The 26,653-nt window shown below is 44.6% G+C and overlaps 2 protein-coding genes across 5 annotated transcripts in view; one reads left to right on the top strand and one right to left on the bottom strand.

Moving 5' to 3' along the window:
• The first annotated feature begins 1,735 nt into the window (after positions 1-1,735).
• Positions 1,736-11,787, top strand: mppe1 (metallophosphoesterase 1). Its single transcript, XM_076744516.1, has 9 exons — positions 1,736-2,301; positions 2,431-2,539; positions 4,197-4,300; positions 5,732-5,812; positions 6,741-6,849; positions 7,102-7,182; positions 8,942-9,064; positions 9,281-9,421; positions 10,818-11,787. Exons 1-9 carry the CDS (start codon positions 2,051-2,053, stop codon positions 11,001-11,003), a joined length of 1,185 nt encoding a protein of 394 aa, XP_076600631.1. The 5' UTR covers positions 1,736-2,050; the 3' UTR covers positions 11,004-11,787.
• A 2,135-nt stretch (positions 11,788-13,922) lies between these two features.
• Positions 13,923-26,653, bottom strand: part of LOC143328956 (guanine nucleotide-binding protein G(olf) subunit alpha) — a 43,052-nt gene continuing 30,321 nt past the window's right edge. For 2 of the 4 annotated variants that reach the window (XM_076744512.1, XM_076744515.1), the window contains exons 6-12: positions 18,461-18,515; positions 18,277-18,350; positions 16,979-17,037; positions 16,639-16,759; positions 16,235-16,365; positions 16,080-16,147; positions 13,923-15,637 (exon numbers count right to left, since the gene is read on the bottom strand). In XM_076744512.1, coding sequence (XP_076600627.1) covers positions 15,491-15,637; positions 16,080-16,147; positions 16,235-16,365; positions 16,639-16,759; positions 16,979-17,037; positions 18,277-18,350; positions 18,461-18,515 — 655 coding nt within the window. In that variant the 3' untranslated portion in view covers positions 13,923-15,490. Of the gene's footprint in view, positions 15,638-16,079; positions 16,366-16,638; positions 16,760-16,978; positions 17,038-18,276; positions 18,351-18,460; positions 18,516-26,653 lie in introns of all 4 variants that reach the window. The other 2 variants (XM_076744511.1, XM_076744514.1) reach the window with 1 other exon arrangement.

Genomic DNA, 26,653 nt, shown 5'->3' on the forward strand with positions numbered 1-26,653 from the left:
GCGTAAGGGCGGCGACAAAAATGATCTTAATTTCTGCACAATTTCTGCTCTGGAGTCCAGGAAGGAAAAAGGGGGGTTTAGACCCAAAGCACCATAACGCATGGGGAGACAGTTGGCGTAAACAGGGCCTGCAATCATTCATCATTTTACTTACAAACAAGGTGTGACTGGAGTTTTAAAGCCGCCTCCATGCTGCCAAAAATGAAATGCTGTATATCCTAAAAATTGTGCAACTTTTACGCATTTTTAAGATCCCTCAAGGTTGCTCACCCCTCCCAGAGGAGCCTCCGAGGCCATGACCTCAGCGTCCACTAAGACGTGAATTGTGTTTCTCGGTAGTTTCAGAAGATTTGGGTTTGTTGGTATTGGTGAAGCTCTGAGCACTCTCTGTCTCTCTCTCTCCTCGACACTGAAACAGCTTCGTTAACAGCTTTCAGGGTTTCAAACTTTTAGTTCAGAGAGGAAGACTCCAACACTCTGAACGTCCTCAAAGCCTGTGTGTGAGTGGAGCACAGCCAGACTGCACATCTGGAGGGCGAGCACAGTTTTGGGGCTCCACCCTTTTGGGTTTTCAAGAGACAAAAATGTTCATTCATGATCAGAAGAAAGTCAGAAAGTGGGATTCGTTTGCCTTTAATCGTGCGGCCATGCATCGACTCCTCTCTGTGCAGCTGCTGCTGTTGCAGTGCTCCACTTTTCAAAGTCAAACGTTGCATTGAATGTCTGCTGCTGCTGGAGCGAATGCTTTCAGGCTGAGGGTGTCGACGGGTCACGGATGAAGGGGCGTAAAAAGGCTCGTTCTTCATGTGAGACTGGAACGTGCACAACTGGTTCAGCAGCTACAGGGCTATTATCGAGCTGGTTTTGTTAGAGCTGCTTGCTGTGTGACTTAAAGTCCTCACTGGTTCCAGTTGAAGTCTCTGCTGATTAGATTTCTCTTTAAATCACTTAATCTCATTTGTCCCATAGTTGTTGGCTGAGGTCCATCTGTTCGCGTGGACAGAAAGCGGAGCTTCTCCTCACTGATCTGATGAGCGCTGATCGATAGTTTTACAGTTTACGGACAGACCGCCGGATTCTCAAACAACTTTTAATTCAAGTGTTTTAAACCCCCCTCTGCCCCCCATCCCCCCCCCCCCCCACGGTCCCGCGCGCGCGCACAAACACACACACACATATATACATTGATAGAAGTCAAGCTAGCAGGTGTTAGCAAGAAAATCACCGGAAGTTAGCTGCTTTTGATTTTAAGTCAGCTAAACTCGAAAAGAATAATGTCGTGAGTTAAACAAAAAAGGGGGGATGTTCCAATTAAAAATAAATAAATTACGTTTTTATATTCAAGTAAAAATTTATTTATTTGAGTGCTGCATATAAGTACAAATGTGAGGTAGCCAAATACAATTTTTTTGTTCCATTTCTTGACACCTTTTCAATTACAGTACTTTATACTCGAATACATTTGCTTTTACAGCTTGATTTACTTGAGTTCTTTATGAATATATGCTACAATATATACAAATACTCGATTACAGCTGTATTTGTCAAACAAATGTGAGGTATTATACTGCGCATGGCTGCCTTGTTTTGTCTTATTCTGTTTTGTGAAGTTGTTTTATTTATACTTTATACTTTATTTATTCATTACAAAAATGTATACTTTTGCTCCTTCCATCCTAGCTCTGATTGTTATTGTGAAAGCTTGTATAGTCGGGTTTTATTTTGAAAACCGATCACCGGAAATGTTTGTAGCTTGACGTTTGGGAGCAGAGAGGCGCTGTGATCAGTGAACAGCGGCAGGCTGCTGCTCTCTCGGCCGCCTCTTCTTAATCAGAGGACGTTTTTAACTTTTCATCTCACATTTCGGTTCACCGGGACTCGACGCGGAGCTTTTTGTTTATCCGGCGCATCCTCACAGCAACTTGCCATGAGCATCACACGGCTGGGGACCTAAACAGCGGGGTCTGGAAGAGGGGAAGATGCCTCATGGACCGCTCCATCACCGCCAGTGCGCCAGTTCAGGGCATCCCGAACGAAAAATAACAAAGAAATGCCGAGGTTCAGCGTCAAGTGGATGGTCGCCGTGCTGCTGATTCTCGTGATCGGCGGCGCTTTCTTCTTCTGCGAGTATCTCATCTACTTCCCCACCATCCTCAAGTGCGCTTGGCCGAAGATCAGCCATGCCCGGGGCGGAGAGGGCATCGACGGCCGGCCGATGGACTCAGCGGTCCGCGCTATGGTGCTGTCGGACACCCACCTCCTCGGAGCCGTCGGGGGACACTGGTTCGACAAGCTGAGGAGGTAATGTCATTTTGCATTATGAAGCGATCCATCACGGCTCCTCTCTCCATCCGTCTGTGCTCCGGGCTCTGCGGGAGTGATTTGTAAACAAAAACAACAAATAACGCGTACTTGTCTCCAAACGCACAGGGAATGGCAGATGGAGAGAGCTTTCCAGACCGCTCTCTGGCTGCTCAGGCCCGAAATAGTGTTTATTCTCGGGGATATCTTCGACGAAGGCAAGTGGAGCTCGCAGAAGGTAACGTAGAGCCTTCATTTTTTCTCCCCTTATTGCTTTGTCTGCAACCCACAGTGCTTTTGATGATGATGATGATGATGGTGGTGGTGGTGGTGGTGATGCTTGTGAGCGAGCAGAATGTGGATGCAGAGCAGAGGCCGGCCGGTCATCATCATCATCTTGTGCCATCCAGGCCCGAGAGGCTGCAGGTTTTGAGGAAAAACACCACCAATAACAGCAGCAGCTGCAGCCTGCATCCTCTCAGCCCTCCATGCTACATCCATCCAGCCTGAGGAAGACAAGAAATCCCCTGGGATTTCTCACACATCTATCACCAGATTGTCAAACGGGATCCATCAAGTCAGATAGAAGAAAGACGGAGTGTTGAGCAAGTGCTGCACAAAGCACAGCCTCATTAAAAAAAGGAAACAGAGCTCGCAGACTGTAAAATCTCCACTAATCTGCCATGTTCCCCCGTCAGCTTCCTCATTCTTTTTCACACTTGGTCGGCATCTCTTTTGCAATTCGTATTCATCAGAGTTTCCACAAGAGGAAGGAAGGAAAGAGGACTCAAATCTGTGAATTTGCAGAAAGAGAAACACTGAAAGCGGATGTGCAGCTGGAGATTTTGTTCCTCATGGCTCAATCTGTCTGTGTGGTTTTCTGGACTAGTTGGTTTATTTTTTGGTTTTCATGTCAGAAAACAGTGAAACGGGCCTGTGAAAAGTCACCAAAGACAAAGGAGACACCCAGACGTCGCTTGTTTTGTCTGAAATAGGGCTGAAACCAACAATTACTCTCATTGTCGATTAATCTCTCAGTTGTGTTATTGCTTAATCGAGTAAACATGAAGTCTGCACGTCACAAAATAATGAAAAATGAGCCCAAAGTTGCAGCTTCAGATTGCTTGTTTTGTCTGAACAAATTGTCCAAAACCAAAGGATGTCCAATTTAAAATGATTTAAACACAGAAAAGCAGCAAATCCTCATGTTTAAGCAGCAAATATTTGGCATTTTGGTTTTATTTAAATTACAGTTAGCTGGGTAATTGTTCCAGGCTTCCTCTTGCATAATTCAAAGCTTTGAATTTGCAGAAAGAGAAATAATATTAAAAGTAGGGCTGCAGCTAATGACCATTTTCCTTTTCGACTCGTTTTAACTATAAATATTGGAAAATAGTGAAAGAATCCCTTAAAATTCTTAAAACCCACAGTGACGTCTTCATACTACCTGTTTTGTCCGAGAAACAGCCCAAAACCCTTTTTTTAAAATGATATTAAACATGAAAAAGGAGCAAATCTGCACAGTTCAGAACCCAAAACCAGCAAATGTTTGTTAACTTTGTACATGAATCTCCTGCCAATCGACGAAATGTTTCAGCGGTAATTAAAAGCAGCATCGAGGAGTCGTTTACAGACGCGTCAGTCTGGAGAACATGGTGTAAACACACAGCTCCGGTGTAATTAAAGGTCTCTTGTGTGCGGCTTCGGCCTCTGCAGGTGCAAAATTGAATCTGGAGTCTGAATCAAAGCGGCCCGGCTCAGCTGCCCATGGGGGCTGCTGGTGACCCTCAGAGATCCCATTATCTCCCATGAGCATCTCAGGGGAGTCGGGTCTTATTAAAGGCCTGCGCCGAAACCTGCTTCAGCCTGTGTTTGTGTTGTTCTTTGTGTTGCAGCACTGGGAGGATGACGTGCGCCGCTTCCACAGGATGTTCAGACACTCCACCGACACAGAACTGGTCGTACTGGTTGGAAATCACGACATCGGCTTCCATTACGAGTAAGCCTTGTTTTTATTGGTCAACCTTTATTCAGCCTGATCAGCCACTCCTAATAAAGCTGCGTGGCGTTCGGGGAGGGGTTTGTGCGCACATTTTCGGTAAAATGAGAACTTTCATTTGACCTTTTCTCACTCTTTGCTTCTCTTTGACTTGTTGATAAGAGCCTCTTGGTGTCGAACTGCAGAGCCAACGAACAGTCAGGACTAAAGGACTGTCAACATTGAGTAACCTGTGAGGAAGGATTTGACTATGAGCCAGCTGGGAGGAATCTGATGCATGTTGTGTGCACGGCTCAGGCAAAGTCAAAGCAGCCACGGCAGAGGGACTCTGACATCGTGTCTGATGAGTTGTTTTTAGGAATTTGGGTCAGAGAAAAGAGACGATGAACATGGGCACCGTAGTTTTTTTCACAGTCAATCCCACACACACCGTCCTGCTGCTGTAAATACTCACTGGAGCACCAAGTGTGTATTAATCCACTGCTGAAAATAGTCCTTAACAAACGCACTGTTGCTCCAGTTTGAGCAGGGTTTGTTAAAAACCACAGTGCCCAGCTGTTTTAGGAAATGAATTAGCCTTTTTCAGAACAATTAAACTATATATTTATGGCCCAAATTGAGAGATTTATGTCTTGAGCAGGAACTAGAGGGCTTGAGGCTGAGAGACAGAGCCGTGTTGGTGTTTTTGTGGTGTTTGTCAAGAGTAAGAAAAGTGTGTATGAGCGCCACCTTTATCCTTTAAAGACCGGAGGAGTTTGCGTTCTAAAACTCATTTTGGAAAGCTAATTTTGACATCTATTAGACCTAAATGTGAGGTGGGACAAAGTCATTGTTTAGCAAGTCTTTGAAGTCCTGAGTCAAGACAGCACCCCAAACTGATCACACCATCATCATCGTTTAAACAATTAAACATCACATTTTTCTTGCCAGTTTGCATCGACTGAATGCTGAGCTCGAAGGTTCATTCGAAAACAAAGAGAAACAGATCTGTAAGAAAGAGGCTCCAAACCTGAAAGAAGCACACGGACGATATAATGTAACAGCGAGGAGAGCTCATGTGCTCCGCTTTCAGAGACGTCCTGATTAAACCTAACGGTAATTTTTGAGCCTGTATCACTGGATCGCATTGTGTTGCAGAGATGTTGGGTTTATTGTGTCCGCCCCCTGTATCTAACACTCTTTGTTAGAAACTGTTCTTAATTTCTCAGGGGAAGAAGCAGTGAAAGCCAACACAACGAGATGCATAAAACCATCCCACAGTTTAGCATTTGATGCCTGTGATTCAGAAATGTGGGCTCATGCAGCGGCTCATGTGCGCTTTGATTCGACTCGTGCAGCAGGAAGCGAGCTCTTATGTAACAGCGTGTGACAGACGTGGCAGACCGAGCAGCAGGTTCTCCTGCGTGACGAGCGTGTTGTGTCTCCCCGCAGGATGGACTGGTTCAAGCTGCAGCGCTTCGAGAAGGTCTTCAACGCCTCCTCCACCAGGATCGTCACCAAAAAGGGAGTCAAGTGAGTGAGAGCGCACATGACCTGCAACACAGCTGCAGGAATGTGGCTCAGCAGGCTGGAAGGTCACAGGTTTAATCCTCTGAGTCAGCCTGTGCCAAAAAAAAACCCCAAAACAACAAGATGACGGGCAGTAAACTGTTCCGGAGATCTTTAATATCTGCAGATAAAGTCCATTTTCACACCGGGTGCTGTATTTGACACCGGCACGCACCCACACACAGCGAGCACTGCAAACGCCCCCCCACCCACCCATTTTAGCTCGTTCCTGAGTCCTAATTTTCCTGCAATCTGCCAAAGGAGTAGTGATACTTCACTCTGCTTTCAATGATTCAATGACTGTTATTTCTGGAATATGTAGAAATAAGAGAGAAAGGAATAAAGGATAAGAACTAAGACAGCGAGTAAAAGCAAACCTGAATTAAAAGTAAGATGAAAAAAATCTAATGTTTTTAGTTTTTGTGCTTTTTGTTAATTTAACAGTATTTTTTGCTGTATTTTGAGAAAGTCACATAAATCAGAAAAAAAAAGAATTGATAATAAAAGCTATTACACCTTTATTACACACATTTAACTCACGACAAAAGCTGCTAGAACCAAATATTTATTATAAAACTATATTTATAATGGCAAAATTTAGCTTTAAACCAGATAACATAAAGGTGTTTATGTTCACAATAATGTCCATAAAGGCTTTTCATCCCTTTTTTCAAAGAGTCCAGTACATTAAATGCAGGATTGGCTTCCTGCAGCTGCACTGTGGAGCGTTTTGAGCCGGGTGTGGTCCACACCTGACCACACCTGCCTGTGTTTACCTGTGCAGTTTAGCATGAAGCTATTTCAAAATGTTGTGAAAGCGGGCAGAATAAAAACAGTGCTGTATGATGCGTCTCTGCCGCCTCACTGCAGCTCCTCCGCTCTCTCTCCTCAGCTTTCTGCTGGTGAACAGCGTGGCCCTGCACGGTGACGGCTGCCCCATCTGCCAGTCGGTGGAGAAGGAGCTGATCAAACTCTCCAGAGACCTCAACTGTTCTCTTCAGGTGGGAGGAAGTCTCTGCAAGTCAGTAGCTCACCTTCACACTGTCAGCACTTGGAACGCGCTCTGCTGCTGCCGGTGCTCATGAAGTGTGAAAGACTCGAGTCGAGAGAGGAAGGAAATAAAAAAAAAAAAAAGCTCATATCTAAAGCTCAGTCGCACCTGCAGCAGGAGTTTTGTTCTTTTTTTGTACATTGAAAGTGACGAACAGGAGGAGAGGGATATGAAAATGTCAGCTGATGTTGTCTTTGTGCAGAACTCGCAGGCGGGCAGCGGAGTGACGGACAGCTGCGAGGGCTCGCAGGTCTACCCCCCCACGCCGCCCATCATGCTGCAGGTAAACCACAAGTGTCCTCTGAGCGAAGACCTGAAGCTTCAGACGCTCCGGTCGAAACATTTAGCAGGAAAAGGATTAGAGCTAAAACGATTAGTTGATTAAAGGATACGTCTGGACGCCCACAAACTCTCATTGAAGGGTTATCGGTCAGTGGGACTGTTCTTCCTGTCTGTCACAGAAAGAGGGAAATTCATTCAGTGCTGGAAGTACATTTACTCAAGTACTGTGATTAAGTACAACTCAGATACTTTCTACTTCCACTCCACTACATTTCAGAGGGAAACATTGTACTTTTGTATCTGTTACCTTTAGTTACTTTTACACACAAAACACATGAAAATGTAAAAGCGCAGCTGAAACGACTCGTCGCTTGATTAATTAGTTGATTGAAAATGATTTTTGAATCATCTTTAAGAGAAAACATCTCATGGTTGCAGCTTCTCACGTGGTTGATTCGCTGCTTTTCCTTTTCATTCTCGTAATAATGTGGATTTATTTGTAATATTTTGGAATTTTAGACTGATGGTCGAACAAAAAAAAAAGGTTATGGAGGCGTCACTTTGGGCTCTCTTGTGACGACATTAGAGGGGATCTCTTCACAGACGGTATGCAGAAGAGGAATGACTGCAGTGAGCAGTAATGGTTTCACACACCGACAGGCGAGTGAAGACTGAGCTGAAGAAACCCCTAAAATGACTTTCTTAGAGTAACAGACCCAGCAATTAACAGGTTCATCTAAAAAGTGCTAAAGATCAACTTGAGACCCTCTTGGGGTGGGATCACACCAGCCGCGGTGTCTGTCAACGTGCTGACGTACACAGTAGTCAATACTACATTAGTACTCGTGGTTCCAGCCACACCTGTCCTCAAACTCTGCCCTAATTGTCACCTCAATGACGTACCTGCACAGCTCCATGACTGTGGCTTCCACAGCTGTGACACTACATAGAAGAAATGTGGCCATGGACACCTGCCAGAGAACTGAAAATGGCCTCAGTGGAAGCTCACGTAGGCGTCTCCAGGACCAAATTTTGCCTCAATGACACACAGACTCACAAGCTGTCACGACCTGTGATGAAATAATAGCAGTTGTTAGTTGCATCACTGATGGTGTGAACTCAGTGCTGTGCATCCAAATACTGCTGAGACCCACAGGACGACCTTTAAAAGATCCAGAAGTTTCTAAAAAGAACAAATATGCCAGGCTGAATTTAGGAGAAATGAAAATAAAATTATAAAATTCTGCATGTTTACGACGAAGAGGCTGAATCCTTACAGTTTTTTTTGTTTGTTTTATTAATGAACAAATTCCATTTTCACCCTTGATTAATCTGTTGTTTCTTTCAAGTGTTTCTAATACGTCAGAAAATAGTGAAAATCACCCACTAGGACAAGCTCAGTAACATCAAATTACTCTTTTTGGTCGACCAGCCGTTGATAGACCTTCAGCTCACAGTCGCGTGAAGCACACAGCAGCTGCAAATCCTCACATCTGAGAAGCTTGAACCTGCAAACGTTCTGTAGTTTTCTTTGACAAATGACTGCAAACAGTTGCTCGGCTGTCAGATTGATGATTCATTTTCAGTCGATCGGCTAATTTATGATTGAATTGTTTTCGCAGACATGATCCAGTGAACCAACAGTCTCCTGGCTGCATGTTTGTTGTCGTAGCACTTCATAAACTCCCCTCGTTCCTCTCTAGTGTTTCCAGAACTGCTAAACATCATTTAAGAGTGAAAATGTCTTCCCTGCTCTCCAGCACTATCCTCTGTACAGAGTGAGCGACGCCGGCTGCACAGGACTGGACGCTGCACCGCCGGAAGAGCGACACCTGCTGTTCAGAGAGAAGTATGACGTGTTGTCGAAGGAGGCCTCTCAGAGGGTGAGTGCTCTGCAGTCTGATCACGCCGCCTCTGCTGGGTTTTTTTCTCTCTCTCTCTCAAAGCACGGATCTCTTCTGAAGCGCTCTCGTCCAATTAGAACACGGTGCAGCCGTCTGCTGTCAGAAAGGGTCCCGTACAGAGGCAGCAGATGATGATGATGATGATGTAAGCGAGCCGCAACCGGTCTGAGGTAGATGTGTGTTTTCTCTCCTCAGCTGCTGCAGTGGTTTAAGCCCCGCCTCATCCTGAGTGGACACACCCACAGCGGATGTGAGGTTCTCCATGACAACAAGTACCCAGAAATCAGCGTGCCGTCCTTCAGCTGGAGGAACCGAAACAACCCCAGCTTCATCCTGGTGAGTAACGATGACAGCATCCGCCGCAGAGTGCCGCTGCGAAGTGGGTCACTAAGAGGTGATGTCAGCCAGTGACGGTGAATGATTGAGGAGCGTGACTCTGTTCATGGGCTTCAGCTCTGAAGCAGCGATGATCAATGTTTTTCTAATAACAAAGCATCAAATGAGGCCCTGCAGACGATTATCAATCAGATTTATCCCAAGTTTCAGTCCACAGTTTTACTGTTTAGGTCCCACAGGTGCAAAGTAACCAAGTACATTTACTCAACTACTGTACTTCAGTACCATTCTCAGATACTTGATCTTTACTTGAAAATTCCATTTTATGTGATTTATGCTGCACCACTGCAATTCTGTGGCAAATATTGTGCTTCTAACTCCACTACATTTATTTTAAAGCTTCAGTTACTCTCAGATTCAGAAAATATAACCTGCAAATAAAAGATGATCAATTGTTTCAGATTAAATGACCCAGCGGTACGTAAAGTAGTTAAAGGTAGCGCCACCTGTACCAGCTGCAGCATTAAAGGCACACTGTGCAGGATTTTCCTAAAAAAAACATGGACTCATACAAAATAATCCCTCTCAGTCATCACTTATGACCCCTGAGAAGTGTGTGGCGTGTCTGTATCTGCAGAGACTCTCTTTGGGACGTTTCTGAGCTGCAGCCTTTGGGCACTGGGTGTGTAACCTCCAGCCAATAACAGCATTCAGGTGACATTCAGGTGTCAGACTGTAAGCAGCACGCATTCAAGAGGAAGCTACGTAAATGATGGACACAGCACCGAAAACTGTTTCATCCTGGTTTTTATGATCACTCCATGTCTTCTGTATGTGAAGCACTTGGTGCGTGTCATTTCTTCGCTGTAGCACTTTGAGCTACATTTATTTTATGAAAACTTCTACACAAATACGTTCCTTTATCTCCTCCCCAGATTTCAAAATGTGATATAGTGACCCAAAAACCTGTTATTCCTAATAATCCTTAAATTTTGAACAGAAATTGCAAACTCAGTTTAACTGCAGGGTCCGTTTGGCAGCTGCTCTGGAGCTTTGGACCAGATCACATGATCATCAGACACAGAGAGTTCACCCAGCTGTCACGGACCTGAGAGCGTCCAGTTTTCTGAGCACTTTAGGACATCTTGTCCGTACTGTAATGTATTTGTTGTATTTCTGTATTTGTTTTGAAACAGCGCCCTTGAGCTGTGTTATCGGGGGCTATAAGGCCTCAGGGGTCGCATCTTTAAATAATCAAACTGAGACCAAAATCTGCAGCGACCTCACATTTTCTATTTTTGGAGGCCCCCTGGTGGCCGAGGGCCGCCTGTGCAGCTGTTAACACTGACCATCACCTGAGCCGTTTGTCCTCCTGCTCTCTCCTCGCTCCTCTCAGGCGTCGGTGTCGCCCGGCAGCTACGCTCTGTCCAAGTGTTTCCTGCCGGAGGAGAGCACGGTGATCGGCGTGTACTGCTCGGCCGGCGCCTGCCTGCTGCTGCTCTTCCTGGCTCACTGCATGTGGATGAAAGGCCTGCTGCAGTGCCTCAGCCTCTGCCTGCTGGGGAAGCACAAGTCGCTGTGAACCACGTTACCCAGAGTGCACCTGGTCCCAGGACAGAGCCGTGGAGGTGGAGGTGGAGAATACCTGACGTGAGGATTTGCAAATGTGACGCTCCTCTTCTGAACGGGTCGAAAATCTGTTCATAAAACCTCGATTTGTTTGTCCAAATGTCTTGCGGCACTGTGAAGGACACGAATATGTGTTTTAAATGTGTTTAAAGGACTTTGTCCCTGCTGCTGCTGGTGATGATGATGGTGGTGATGATGATGATGATGGTGCGGTTGTAGCCTGGGACGGCGCAGCAGACGTGGGCCATCATCACACGTGTTCGTTTTACCCTCGTCGGGAAACAGCTGGAGCTGATTGCCTCGTGAAAATGAGGCATCAGGACGTTTTCAATCACAGAAAAGTAACTTCACAACAGTTTTGCTGTCACTGGCCGAATATTAGAAAGTACACACACGTGGTATTCCAGTAAGACAACTCAAACAAGTACATATGTAAATACTACCTGTCCCTGGTCTGACTGAAGGTGGTGAAGTCAGATGGTGGTTTATGTCTCTTCACTCTGATGTTACCTGTGACCTGATGTAAACACGCTGCTCATCTCGCACTCTGAACACCTGTTTCCGTTGTTGGTGTCTGGTTAATCCACCCGGGTTTCTCGTTTTTATGATGCATATCTGAATATATTTATTGCTGACATTCTGTGCCAAATGTTTGTGAGGGTTTTTGCCAAATTGTCAAAACGTTTCTGATGAACTGAACATGAATAAATCAGGATCTTAAGGTCTGTTTTAGAGAGTGATGGTGTCATCATGTGTTACGCCTGGTTCTCCAAAACACAGGAAGAGACGGACACAACATCGTGTTAATCAAAGGAAATGAAAGTGATGAAGGCAAGATCATCTAAAGAAAGCGGTGAAATAAGAACTAAATATAAAATACAGTTAACAATTGACAAGTTCAAACTCCCTCTTGCATTGATATGAAAACGTGAGACTATAAATTTGTCAACCGTCAATCATCAATGAGCCCCAGTGTTGGATTTTTAGGATTCATCGATATGATGAAGTACTTTGATCTGTCAGGTATTTCAGTGACTGGATTATTCCAGCATCGTCCTGCGTCTTCAGGTCGACGGTCCGAAAGCAAAATATACTTTAAGTGAGGCCAGAAAAAGCTTTTTTAAGAGTTTTAAAACTTTTCTGTGGATTCTTCATCTTGTTTCTCAGAAAATGTTTGTTATCGTGACACACAGACTTGTATAAAATGTCGTTTTTGATGCAGAATTTGATCCATGCCGCCCTCTCTTCATCCCCTTTGTGACCGGGATGAATTTCATCTGGAAACTCGGTGAAGGATAACTTCAGACCTTCCTCACTGCATCAGGAGTGACCTAATATAACGTGAAACTGAGCTACTTTTCAAATATAATCCCTCGTCTGCTCTTAATCAGACCTCATTTTGTTGAAAAGGCCCCTGAACGCCACATTAGGCCCACACAGGTGATTTTTTTTTTTTTTTAACGATTCCCTTGATTAGACCTCTTTGCTTGACGTCTCCCTGACTGTTCGCTTCACAGCACTGAAATAACCCTTGGATCACACTGTGAACACACACTGCGACTAATTCTCTGCACCTTTAACCTGAGCAGAGGGCCAATCAGACAGAGACCGAGCACACCTGCGAGGGGCCTTCAGTCAGAGCCAGGAAACGTCAGGATATCTCAAAAGGCCTTTTTCACAGGAAAAGCACAGCTGTAAATAATAAAATGAATGACGGCTGAGTTCCATTTAGCTGCTTCAGGTTCAGGGTCCCGGCGTCGGCCATGCTGGCTCACAGGGACACCTGAATGGAATGAGGCCGAGGCTGATGTTATTACTACCACCTGTGCTCTTCCTGCTCTGAGACAGGTCTGTATTTACACCCAAACAAACCCACTCAACTACTGTACGCACGAGCTCCAGTGCAGCATCCGCGAAACAAACCAAAAAGAAAGAGCAAAACAACAAAACCAAAAAAGAAGAAAAAAACAACAAAAAAACCCCTCCGTGGTAACAAATCTGGACACAACTGGACACCAAGATGGAAATAAAGCAAAGTCCTCTAATGTGCCTCTTTATTTAAAGAAAATAAAAATGTCATTTAATCATCCTCCCAGGCCAAACAAGGTTTTTGCACCTCCAGTCAGTTCACTCTCTGTCGGGGATAGACGTGTACTGTAGCAGAAGAAAAGGCTGATGCTGTTTGTACAAGGAGAAGAGCTCGTCTTGTTGGGTGCTGCTCACACATTCATAGTGCCTGTGCCATTGGTTATGGCTCCAAAGGACCAAAGAATCACTAATATTGCACGCTCTCATTTATTCATCTCCATTCTAAACATGCTTTCCTATGTGTGTATGTATACATATTTACCGTATACATACATAGGTATGTACACCTAGGCACACACATAATTAAACATGTATAATTGTACATATATATTTATATAGACCTATAAATTTACATGTACATACATTTATAAAATTTTACACACAACGCACACCCGTCCTCACGCGCGCACGCACACGCACACACACACAATGCGTCTGTGAGTCTATGTTTGTTTTATGTACACATGCGCACAGGCACGCACATCAGTACAGATCTCAGACACACTTCATATCGAAAAAACGTTGGTTCCTATTAAAACAACACCAGGTTGCAATTTGGACACTTTCAATGGATTTCCAATGTTTGTTTAAAGCTGTGAAATTCAAAAAAAATAAAATAATAATAATTAAAAAAAAAAAAAAAACATAAGAGGAGGAAAAATAAAACCAACGAAAGAAAAAAAAAAGGCATGGCGCTGCAACATCTGGTCTTCACTGCAGGTAAGTGGTTAATTTGCATAATGTATACAGGTTTTTAGGATTTTTTCCCTATTTTTTATTTTTTACTAAACAGCATTTCCTTTTTTTTTATAAACCAGAAAAAACTAAACTCTACAGAGAAAGTCCCCTACCCGCAGTCTTCCGCTGCTGATAGAGATTGACATCAAGCTGTACAGCGCAGTCGAAAACATACTTACATCTGAGCTCATTTACAGGTACAGCCATAATCAAGGCACAAAGATCTACAAGTAGATTTGTTTTTCTTTCAATTAAGTTGTACAAAATAATATTACATTTTACAGTCTGTACAGGATAATTCAACCTTGCACAGTGTACAAGTTAACAAAAAACAAAACCAAAAAAAAAAAAAAAAGAACAATACATTTTTCTCTCCCCTCCCCCCCTCCCTCCCTCCCTCCCCCCCTCCCGTCCCATCAGTATCTCTAAGCTAAAAGGATGGTTTGTGTGGAAAAAGGAGGCAGGTCCGAGTCCGTGGAGGCAGCAGGGCTAAGGTGCGGAGAGCTCAGTCCCTTTTCCTTCATTTAAATCCTTCTTGGCGTCGGCGGATTTCCTGCCCCCCTCCCACTTCAATCTCTCGCTCCACACGTCTCTCGGCTGCTCGGTGCACCCTGCAGCTCGGCAAGCTAACATCGTGACAGGGTAATAAATATTGTGATGCTACATTGTGTGTATGCTTCCTCTGGAGAAAAAACAACAACAACAACAACAACAACAAAAAAAAAAAAGTTATTAAGGAACCTGATGCAAAGTGCATTTATCTCTTCATCCACTCGGTGCCCCTCCGTCCGCTCCCGACGCTCTCCGGCGTCGCCGTCCAATCGTGTTCCACGCGGAGAGGAGAGGCGGGTCAGAGGGGGTGACGGGGCAAAAAAAGAAAAAAGAAAAAAAAGAAAAAAGACGGGGGGGGGGGGCAAAGGTCGTGGTGGTGATGCCAGCTTTAACCGGCAGGTGACACACAAACATAAACACACACACATGCACTCGCTCACATGGCATTCCTCCTTTTCAGCACACACACACACACACACACACACACACACACACACACACACACACACACACACACACTGCCTCTACACTAAGGTCCTGTAGGTGTGTTTTTATGTATCCACACCCATCAGTCCAGGTCCAATGACAAAGCCAAAAAACAGAAGGGCACAAAGGGGGAAAAAAAAGGAGGTAGCCCAAGGCTTAGTGGAATGACAAAAATCAAGGCATTCAAAAGGAAGGATTAAAAGAAAAAGAAGAAAAAAAAAAAAATAAGCGGCACGCAACAACTTTGTTCCCCAACCTTCCGTTCACGGCGGTGAAATGGGGATGAATCGTTCTCAGAGAGAGAAAAAAAAGAAGTACAAAAAGCTAAGAAGTCAAGAAGAGGAAGAGGATTTGACACACTTCAGTAGTACTTCATAGTCCTCGACAGGAGGGGTGGTCAGGGGCTGTTGAGGGTTTCTTTGGGGGAGGAGGGGCGAGGAGGAAGAGGAGGAGGAGGAGGAGGAGGGGTAGGAGGAGGAGGAGGAGGAGGAGGAGGAGGAGGAGGAGGAGGAGGGGTTCGTCAAGGATGCAGAATGGTGGAGAAAAACACAGAAGGCTGACGGAGGCGGTCTCCCATCACAAGAGTTCGTACTGCCGCAGGTGCATTCTCTGGATGATGTCCCGGCAGTCGTTGAACACCCGCCGGATGTTCTCTGTGTCCACGGCGCAGGTGAAGTGGGGGTAGCAGTAGTGTCTGCCGTCGCCACTCGCAGTGCTGATCCGCTGAGGAGGAGAGACAGGACACGCGTTAGCCGGGCGGAATGTAACCTGAGACGCCTTCCAGCGCTTTTGGCCATTTTTGACCCTGAAGTCTGTTGAGCTAGCCTCTGAGTTCAGTCCTCAGGTGTGCTGCTCTGTCGTTGTTCCTGACCTTTGACCTTCCTCTTCACTTCGGCCTTTAACTAACGAGCTGTTGGCTCCTGATACAGTCCTGAAGCGTTTCTGCTTTTGCACTGCAGCACTTCTTTTAATTTTTGTCTTTTAATTGATTTTATACGATTGACAGAAGCGTTTTATCAAAGCTACATAAAACACAACAGCTGGTTTGTATTTGGCATGAAAATGCTGAGTTAGGAATTAACGGCACACGGCGGCTCGTGGCTGGACATTCATTAACTTCAGCGCACTTCAAACAGTCCGGACGGACGGTCAGAGAAACACTTACAAGAAACTCGTCTCGGATGAAGAACTTAGCTCTCGTCACTCTCGGGTCTTCGCCGGGTTCAGGAGTTGCTGGAAGAAGAACAGATTGACAGTCAGCGCTAACGGACGTGACGAGGGGCTCCATCAGTGCTCCGGGGGTGTTAGCGCGGCACAAACCTTCATTTGGTATGGTGTAGCGAGCATATTCGGGGAAGTAGTCTTCAATTTTGGATTTTCCAGCTAATACTTTCTCAGCCAGCATGTCCTGCTTGTTCAGGAATAATATGACCGATATAGTGCGTAACCATCTGAAAAACAAATCCACAAACAACAACAACAACACCGTTAAAACCAGATTATTCATGCGATGAACACATGAGAAAGGAAACCACAGGGTTCATGTTGCACAGAATATTATCTGATGGACAGTTTTTGGCCTTTTTTTTACTCCATTAAACTACACAAATTCCCTTTACATTAAGTATCAGAGATTAAATGTGTAGGTAGCAGGTGTGACAGGTATGACATGTCCCTCCTGGACCTGACACGCGGATCAAACTTCACTCATGTTTCTGACTCGCCTGTTGTTCCAAATACTGCGGAAGAGGTCCAGAGCTTCCCGTAGCCTGTTGGTGTTGTTGTCTTCCCTTATTACCATGTTGTAGCTGCTGCTGGCCACCACAAAGATGATAGCAGTGACGTCTAGAAGGAGAGGAGAGGAGAGGAAGGACATGAGGACGGCTCTGTGACATCACACGTGTGCGCAGGAAAACCCAAAAATAACAGGTGAAGCGAGGCTGAGGCTGGCGGAAAAAACTTAAAGGCGGACAAGATGTGATGGGAGGAGAACGTGCCGTCGGCCGAGGACGTACAGTGCGGCTGTTTGAAGAGGAACGGGAACAAAAAGGCTCAAAGTCTCACCGTTAAAGCACTGGATCCATTTTCTCCTTTCATCTCTCTGGCCCCCAACATCAAACATGCTATGGAGGAGACAAAATACTGGGTCAGACACAACAACACACTCGCTGCTGCCCTCTTTCATCAAAGAGGGTACGTAGGTACATACTGCACTGTAGCTGGCTGGCCTCAGAGCAGTTTTATTTTAACGATTATTCAGGTGAAGATTCTTTTTTTTTTTAAGGTCTTCACGACAGATTTTGTGTGTTGAGCTGGAATCTGCTCCTGGTCTTGGGTCTGCTTTGCAAGACGAAACCCTCGCTCTTAACGGGACGAGTCTGGATCCATGAATAATCAATTAATGAATAAATAATATAGGACAGCATGTTTGCACTCGGTACACTGTGTGACCCTGGCTGGATGTTCGCAAGTCATCAGAGCTGAATAATGTTAAATGTGCACCCAAAAGGAAGTCACGTCCCAGAGCGTGTACATCAATCATTCAGGATGATATAATTTGATACAAAGGCCCGTTTCAGATGGTAGAATGAGTCTGTTGTGTCTGCGACGGCGGAACTGGGTCATCTCATCTGACAACATCAAAGCAGTTACGAAACATTTACTCTAACTTTTATTGACTGCTCCTGTAACTGCAACCGATTGGTCAATAACTTTGAGCCGGCTCAGAAATCACACCGGTCGACCGCAGAAGATTCACTTTGCGTTTCGGACATTTAGATGTTCTCTTCCACCTCAGCTCCCAGCCGCCGAGCGGCTTGGGGTTCAGCGATTTGTTCGAGGACACACTGCCATTACGGGGTGCATTTATATTTATGACAGACAATTCATTTCAGGCTCTCAACACGAGGACAAGGTAAATATAGCAAGAACACCCGAGAGGGCAAATGTTTTAAAAAAGCGGATCGCCTCAAAAATGTTTGGTGGCAAATTGATCACAGAAACTGGAAAAACGCCTGGGGAGCCTCCTCGGGATCGACGTCACTTCCTTCAGTGGGCCGTGCATGTATTCCTTCTATAAAGGTGTGAGTAAAAGGTGAGGTGGAAGCACACTGATGATCGTGACTTTCATGTCAAAGTTATGTTCTTCTAAGATGCTAACAAGCTACTTTGTTTCCAGATCGGTGGCAGAGGTGCTTCATTTTCCTTGAATTATCAGCATGATCGGTCTTTGACTAAGCTGAATGTTTGGAAAAAAGTGTTATTCGATAAAGAATACACTATCAAAAAACAAATACACCAACAAAGTGGGAACGAGTCTTTATCTTGCGTTCACGTGTGAGTGAAAGCTGAGCAAGACTTACTGAAAGTTCACTTTGTCTACTTGGAACCTCGTCTCGAAAATCCCTGAAGTTAACACTCGGCAGCGTAGCAGGTCCTGCAAAACATGGAAAAGAGGATATGACCAATTCAGTAAAATTCATGCAAAGCAAACTTACAGAGGCAGTTTACGAGTGCTTGAGTGTGCTCATTAATGGCAGGACTGACCTGGTCCGTTGGTGTGTAGTCGTTCTGTCTTACGGAGTCAATTCTGTCCAGGAAACTGCAAAGAGACGAGCAGAACAGCTTAGCATTTGCACTAACTTCTATAAATTTCAGACTGCGGGGACACAACGATTATTATCCACAACTACATATAACCATTTAATGTCACTACGTATAAAAACTAGGAAATTGATGAGATTTGTGTCCATAAATGCTGATACGCTGAATCCACAAAGAGTCATAACGAACTAGCAAACAGGGAACCAGAGCTCATCTCGCAGAGAAAGCCAAGGCCACTCTCATACTACACCAATGCAAACACAATTTTATCTATTTATTGAGCCTACTATTACCTGCAACCTTCAAATCACAACTGTTCCATCATTCATGAAACCTCTCTGTTGCGCTGCATCATTTTGAACTGTTATTTAGACGTTCATGTGAGCTACACAGGATGCTGCAAAAGGCGGCCGCCATGTCTAACTCCCTGTAAAGGCTCTGCAGGCCGGTGTTAAGGCAGCTGGTTGCCACAAGAGGGCAGGGCTGCTCAGTCTGGGCTATTTTGGTCTGTCTCTAGCCAGAGTGATTACATAAGGCGGTTATTGTGGAGGTTAGACAGCTTGCTGTTGCCGTCTCTTCACTACTGAGAGAGCATGTGCAGCAGCGGCAGCAGCAGCGGCAGCAGCTGCAGCTGGGCCTCTCTGCAGCACAGCAGGCTCAGGACACCGAGGCTGGGGACGCACGGTCACACAGGCCCCTGGATGGTCTGGACCACACCATTAAAAGATTCAAACAATGCTGGTCTAAGGGCCAAAATGTGTATAGACTAAAAGAAAAAGGCCCAGCTGTGGACAAGGCACTTACAGAGACAAGGTGCATTTTAATACACAACACAAAGCTTTACAACTAGACAGACATGTAAGCACTTTTCCATTTTCCCAAAAACAGTCATTGAACATTCAGTAAGTCTCTCCAGAAAACGAAGCCATGTAGCTTTCTGTTAGCTGAACTGACTTAGATGGGGCAACAGTCAACCACACCAGAGTCTGAAATCAACCAAGGCCCACAGCAAAAATGCCCTTGAAAATACGAGCGGTACAAATACTTTTGTCAGCATGAAATGCAAAACTGTTTATCTCAAAAAGAACTTAAATACCCCTAAAAGTCACAGAAAGGAGACATGAACCTCTCTCTCCCTTTCTCTCTCTCTCAAAAACAATCACTATTTTGACATTTCTTTCAGTAATATTTTAAAGCAAAAATGGCAAAAATCTCAAATGTGAGAACTCTTTGCTTGTCTTCTCTTTAGCATCTTTTGGTTCTGTACTGTTGGACAAATCACGCTATAACAATACCTCACTTCGCATAATTGTGACAAGCATTTCCATACATCATCATACATCAGAGAGACAAAGGTGCATCAAGTGTCTCTGGAGGGGCACAGTTCCCAGCCTACAGCTGAAGTTGGAAAGTGAGTCCTGTATGCAGGACACACTTGGACCAAACAGCCATCTCACCATCCCTCATTTTTCACCCAAACAGTCTGTGGCTTCTGGATGTCACAAGACAGTCAACACGGCTCCAGCGTACAAGAAACCTGACGGGCATAAGAGCGGTCGTCAGGGTTTCCGTACGCTTTCAGCCAGGCGGGGTTTGTCAGTTCATTCTCAATTCAGCCCTAAACGTAGCGCACCTCACACACCCGTGTAGAACTCCATGAATGAATGCTCTATTATGAACCATTAGATAACGGAAACGCTGCTCATGTGCTCCGACAACGTTTTCATCACACCGACTTTATTTCTGCCTCGCACAGTCCACCCAAAAGGAAAGTAAGGCTGTTTCTGAAAGAGCGCTGGACTCTGTCACACAGGGGTCACGTACAGTAGATGCTTCCACTGTATCACTAGACACAACACACACAGCACGGAGGAGAGGACGGCCGCTAACTTTCATGGGGACACATTACGCAGGATGAGCTGTCTACATTCAGCTCGCTTTAAAAAAATAAAAGATCTCTGCCTGCATATGATTAGGTCTGCGATGGAGTACTATTACACTAATGATTCATCTATTAATTGGTTTTATTGACTTGTTGATTTAGTTCTTAAATGTCACAAAAATGACAAACGCACGCCACATCACCACAGCTTAGAGTCAAATCTAAAAATATGCTTATTTAGTATTTTAGTGGACCCTAAACTATGGACAGTGTTTTTTAACAGAAGAGTCCACGCCACGTCTTAACTCGCAACTTAACCTTCGGATGGTTGTCACTTTTGCAAAATTGAACTGATTTTAGACCTTAAACTTATCCTCAACTTTATCCGCTCTAAGACCTTCAATACCCGAAATTTTAAGACAACCTGAGGAGTTTATGACAGAGCATGGTTTTAATAACAGGTCAGGTGCTCATACTTTCTGTTACCCCTTAGTACAAATCTAGTGTTTCCCCACATACAGACTTCACTTCGGCCATATTTGGCCAATCGTGGCCATCCACCATTGATAAACTAGTGGACAGTGTCCCATCGCTCTGCCCCTCCAATCGACCGACAGTCGCACATGCTCTGCACAGAAAAACAGACAGAGGCGTTCCCTGGTAAACGTCCCTCCTGCAAATGCACTACTTATGCTGCGACCTCTCCTGTTTAATGCAGGCTGTACTTGTGCTGTTGTTTTGTGAGAACTTCTAAATGCACCTGGTTGGTGCTGATGTGATTCGGTATCACGTTGGTTCTACTGTTTCAACCCAGGCTACATCATTAACGGCACGTCTCCTCCACACACGGCTCTCTGCTGCCGTGAAAACGCACTCGCAAGTGAAAAAAATCCAAAATGTGAGTTGTGTTTTTTGGGTGACTTTATAAAACATGCTGCTGATGAAGATAGTCAGCAGGGCGGACACACACACACACACACACACACACACACACACACACACACACACACACACACACACACACACTCCTCGCGACCCCTTGTCAGAGTTGCTCATCTGCGAGTTGTGAGCAGTTCATCTGCACTTTGAGTTTCTCTTCTCAGATTGTTTCATGTGAGGAATTTAAGAGGCCTGAATAAGTAAAACTGACTGATGTTTCACAAAGAGCTGCAAAGATTACAGAAAAGTAATGAATAACTAGATAGATAAATAAATATAAAATAAAAATACACACACAAAAAAATCAATGAACCACTAGGTTCAACCAGCAACTCCATCTATGACCAAGAACATGATAACTATTTCTACTGACTATAGAGGGCAGCAGTAATTGGAGGCAGCTGTTGATGCCCATGAGAGTATCAACGGACAGAACATGAAGACTAGAAGGTGATGTAAACATGCAGGTTTCCAAACAAGGCTCTCAAAAACAAATGCCCAGATTTCCCAAAACCCAAATTCCTTATGTCAGACAAAACCTAAAAATATTCAGCTCATCATCACATAAAAGAGACAGAAGCAGCAAAGGAAACTTGAAAAAACTTTGGTATTTTTGCTTAAAAAAAAAAGAACTGAATCACTATTTTTAATTCTATTACCAAAAAAGTTGCCAATTACTTTTCGATCGACTAACTAACTGAGGAACATGCAGACATCTAGTGGCTTGTACTTCGGCTCTGACTTCATACAACATACATCAAGAACACACATTTAGCAAATCACACAATTAATTGCATTTATTTGTCAATTAATGCTTCCCTGGAAGTAAGACGAACACCACCAGCAAACGCACTGAACTGCACTGGAAGCTGAGTATCACACACACACTCATCTCCCCTGAGCAGACAGACACTTACTCACACACAAAAACAGGCAAAACCTCCAAAAACCTTCAGCTTTTGCCCCATCACTGCAACAATGTGAGAGTATTTTTAGTCAGCCTTGCTTGCAGAAACCTAGCAAGGTTATAATTACTGAGCGCTTTCTGACTGCCGTGTGACAGATGTACTATTGGTAGAGCACTGGAGAGCCAAATATAGTCCTCATACCCAGCAGGAAAAAAAAGAACAAGGGTCCCAGATCAAGGAAGAGCGGTAAAAAAGATGACTGGTTACCGAGTGGCATCCAGTTAAAGCCTCATGAAAAGGTTTGGGTGCAGTTTTCGGTGACTACCGCTGTTCTGGTCGAGTGCTACAAACAAACGAGCTGGGTTTCAGGTCCGGGGAAGTCTGTGGTTTCTGTCGCTTTCTTCAATTTCCTCCCAGAGCAGTTCTCTACTGGCATCAGACTGTGTGATCACAGTTGCATGTGATGTGGGCATTTTGTCAATTTTGTGGATTGGAGGGCTAACAGGCCAGCAGTTTTTCTGCTATGTTCTCGGTATGTGTGCAGTAAATATACGGCAAATTCTGATTTATCATTTGTTATGAATTTGGTCACAAGGCTTGTGTTTTTGTTTTCCTCCACTTAAAAGTCTCTTCAAAACCATCAAACCACACTAATCCAGCTGTGATTACTCATTTATCGTTTTATCCTTACACACCGGCTGCCTCTGCCCCCATCCCGTAAAAAGGCCTTGTACTATTCCATGAGCTTGTTCTTAATTGGCAGGTTGAAAAAAAAAACCTCCTCTACTATCTTGTCTATTACAGTCCCTCTCTTTCTGTCTGCAGGGCTGGGTTGTCTCTGTATTTAGCCAAAACACATTGTACTCGTCCTGCGGGCCAGTTTGTGTTGCTATGTATAGGCTTTGTTGTGGACGGTATCACTTGACTTGGCCTGGGCTTTCTGTGTTGTTGGCCTCATCTTTCCATAAAACACAGACACAAGCATGAATCCAAACACACACACACACACACACACACACACACACACACACCGATATGTTGAGGGACAGTGGATGCGGGGGGGGGGGGGGCCCTCAGGCCTCAGCCCCCACGTGGTCCAGGTCACATGTTGCTGCCCATTGAGCAGAAAAGGGGGGTAGAGGGAAGATGGTGGTTGTAGTGGAGAGGCAGAGGCATTAAAAGGTTTCATACCGGGGCTTGGGGACATGGGTCATCCAGCTCCACGGGGGCTTCTCCCTGAACCAGAGCCGTGATACGAGCTCTAGTGCCATTCGTTCGCTTTCAGAGAGCCACAACAAACAAATAAACAAACAGGCCTAAATACAAAATAAAGCGACAAGCAGAATAAAGAGGCCGGCTGGGGAAGATGTGAACCAAACAGCAACAATTTCATTTAAACATTCAAATTTAAGCCAAAACAAACTGTGTGTATCAAGACAACACACACCCAGAAACAAAGAGCATGTTGTGAACGTGTACAAGAGGACAAAGACAGTGAGAAACGCAACGACGCCGGAACAAAAACTGGAAAAAAAGTGCCCTCAAAGCAAGCTTCACATCAGCTAACAGCACCCAGCCTCATGTGCTCATTTGATAATTGGGTTGACTTTTTACAAATAGTGGACCATCTTTAATTAGCGGCGCAGAGGATCCGATCAATAGTTTCCATATTTTGAGCCGCTCAGGCCAGCATAATGGACTTTCACTTTAGTCTCCAGCTGACTGGTGACAACGCTTTAAAACTCACTGCTGGACACGGGAGCAGAACCAGCACACTGTCTCCAGCCAGTAAAGCCTTATTTAAATGTTTTTCTTTGGGCCCATCCACATTTTTCTGTGTCACATTTACTGCAGTTCAGCTTTGTGTTATGTTCATGCCAAAGAGAGCAACTTCAAGTAACAATCTATGACATTAATTTGGAGGAAAAAAATGAGTACGAGCTGTAATATTCACTATTGCTGCATTAAAAAAAAAAAAGAAAGAAAGAAAGAGCGCCACTTCAGCAACTCAAATTTCATTGACAAACAATTGACATAAAATGGCATCACTGCACCGACCACACACTCTGACTAACAAATGATCTCTGGGAAGTGAAAAGGCAGAAACATGACCGTAACAACTGCTCATTACTAAACAGGACACTGAACATACAGATTTTAAAGGAGCAGGATTGTTATTTAGATCTAGGACTGCAGCTAACAATTATTTTCATTATAATTCTATTTAAAAAAAAAAACAAAACGTGAAAACCATCTTTAAAAGCGCAATGCAATTTCCCAGAGTTCATGTGTCTCAGTGTGTCCGACCAAATGTCCAAAATCCAAAGACATTCAGTTTACAGTGTGATCTATAACAGTGAGAAGCAGCAAATCCAAACCTGGAAACAGAGAACATTTGGTGTTTTTGCTTGAAATATGACTGAAATGATCAAAATAGTTGCAACATATTTCTTGCTGATCAATCAATTGATTAAATTACCAACAATTTTAACACTACACGATCATTCCTGTCAGACTGTGATCTAATACCTCAACTTTTCCTTCATGCTTCATCGGTCAAAACTCAACCAGTATCACAACAGAACCGGATGCACGACGCAGCTCATCACATAACACACGGTGTCGGAGCACGAGCTGGTACAGCGCGCACAGCCATGTGCAGCAGGACAAAGTGAAGGTGGAGCTGTGCAGGATCCTGGTGGAAAGATCTGAGCCCGGGGTTCAACTCATCCATCCAAACAGGAACACTGTGCAGTTTGGGAGATGGATCTGAAACTGGACAAATCCATCAACGGCTCAGTGGGTACTTCCTAAATATAGGAGCGAGAACGGAGACACTCCTGAAAGTCAAACCAAATCTTGTGTAAACAAAAGTGCCTGCTTTATCTCAAGGCCGCCAATTCGCCTTCCAGGGCCGCATCAAGTCATGGTTTTGAAAGGTGTTGTATAAAAATGTAAAATACATTGTAATGCCCTTTTGTCTCTGCTCAATGTCTGCGTGGACCATTATATTACCTCGGCTTAAAATAGATTCAGCCCCCAGACTCAAGCTACAGTGGGAACACAGGGACTCTGTCAGGCCTGAACCATGTCCCATGTGGAGCTCCCAACTACAGTTCTCACAGTGAAATTGACTTATGGGTTTCTCTAAATAATATTGAGGCCCTACATCGATACGCTATCTGTCAGCTGCTGCATTAGTCTGCGCCAAAAATAGAAAACCAAGTAAAAATAGTCTAATCAACACTATTGAGCAGGTTTCAATTCTCCCTCCTGTAAACAACCGCAGCCTCCATGTCAAATTAGTTGTTCCGCTTGGAAGTCAACCGATGACCCAGTGAAAATGAGCTTTTCCTCTTTTCCCCTAATCAAAAGTCAATAACCAATGACTAATATCAGACAGGGGAGTCTGCAGTATCAGTGCAGATTGCATAAGCCTGAACAGAACCAGGCGGCGATTAGAAATTATCCAAGTCCACACAGGAGGAAATCCATTCTCCATAAAAAGATGGAAAGATAATATCCCTTCTTTATTCTAATTTGAACAGTCTTAATTTACAGATTCTTTGGATGAACACGAGGCATGTGTGCTGTTTGTGTAGTTCACAAACTGGCCTCCGGGTGGCATCCCTTCGCTCCTGCTGCACACAGCCTCCCTTCCACACTGACCCTGCCTGCTTTTAGCAGCTGGGTTCCCATGGAAACCCCAGTCGGTCCATACCACTCCTCTCTCTCTCTCTCTCTCTCTCTCTCTCTCTCTCTCTCTCTCCCTCTCTCTCTCTCTCTCTAAGCCAGGCCACACTTGTATCCTTCCATTCCCAGACTCTCCCATACATCAACACAAAGCAGAACCGTGCTCCGTGCAAGCCTACAACACTGTATGTGTGTCACTGTGTGTGTGTGTGTGTGTGTGTGTGTGTGTGTGTGTCTTTGGTGGGAGGGCACAGCAAATTTAGGCATACGAAGACAGATCATTTTAGAGTGCCACCGTCTCAAACACACAACCAAAAATAAGTCCCGTTTTCAGGCAAGGGGAGGAATGCAATGTGTAGCTTGTAGTATCCAAAGAGACAAAAAGTAAGTAGTAGCTCTGTCACAATCTGACGGACGCAGGTGATAAAGTGGACGTGCAGGGTGATATGAACTGAGGGTCGAACCGTGGGGATAATTGATAAGGATGTCACAACAATGGAGCAGTCAACGGGAGTCCCATGAGCCAAACACACACACACACACACACACAGCAGCTTTATGCACACTGGATTAATTTAACTGGATAAAATTACCAAGGTAGTTTCTTCTGTCATTTGGGTTATAGCAGCAGATCAGGGGGAATGGATTTGGAGTGATTTGATGTGTTGGTGATTAGTGGGATATCTGTGCAGAGTAATGAGCGCAGAGTGTCAC

The sequence above is a fragment of the Chaetodon auriga genome, chromosome 12, assembly GCF_051107435.1.
Source record: "Chaetodon auriga isolate fChaAug3 chromosome 12, fChaAug3.hap1, whole genome shotgun sequence".
NCBI lineage: Eukaryota > Metazoa > Chordata > Actinopteri > Chaetodontiformes > Chaetodontidae > Chaetodon > Chaetodon auriga.

Coding starts and splice junctions, on each gene's coding strand:
- mppe1 (XM_076744516.1), top strand. CDS start 2,051: ATGCCGAGGTTCAGCGTCAAGTGGATGGTCGCCGTGCTGCTGATTCTC. Junction 2,540..4,196: donor GCAAGTGGAGCTCGCAGAAG/GTAACGTAGAGC, acceptor TTTGTGTTGCAG/CACTGGGAGGATGACGTGCG. Junction 6,850..7,101: donor ACCTCAACTGTTCTCTTCAG/GTGGGAGGAAGT, acceptor GTCTTTGTGCAG/AACTCGCAGGCGGGCAGCGG.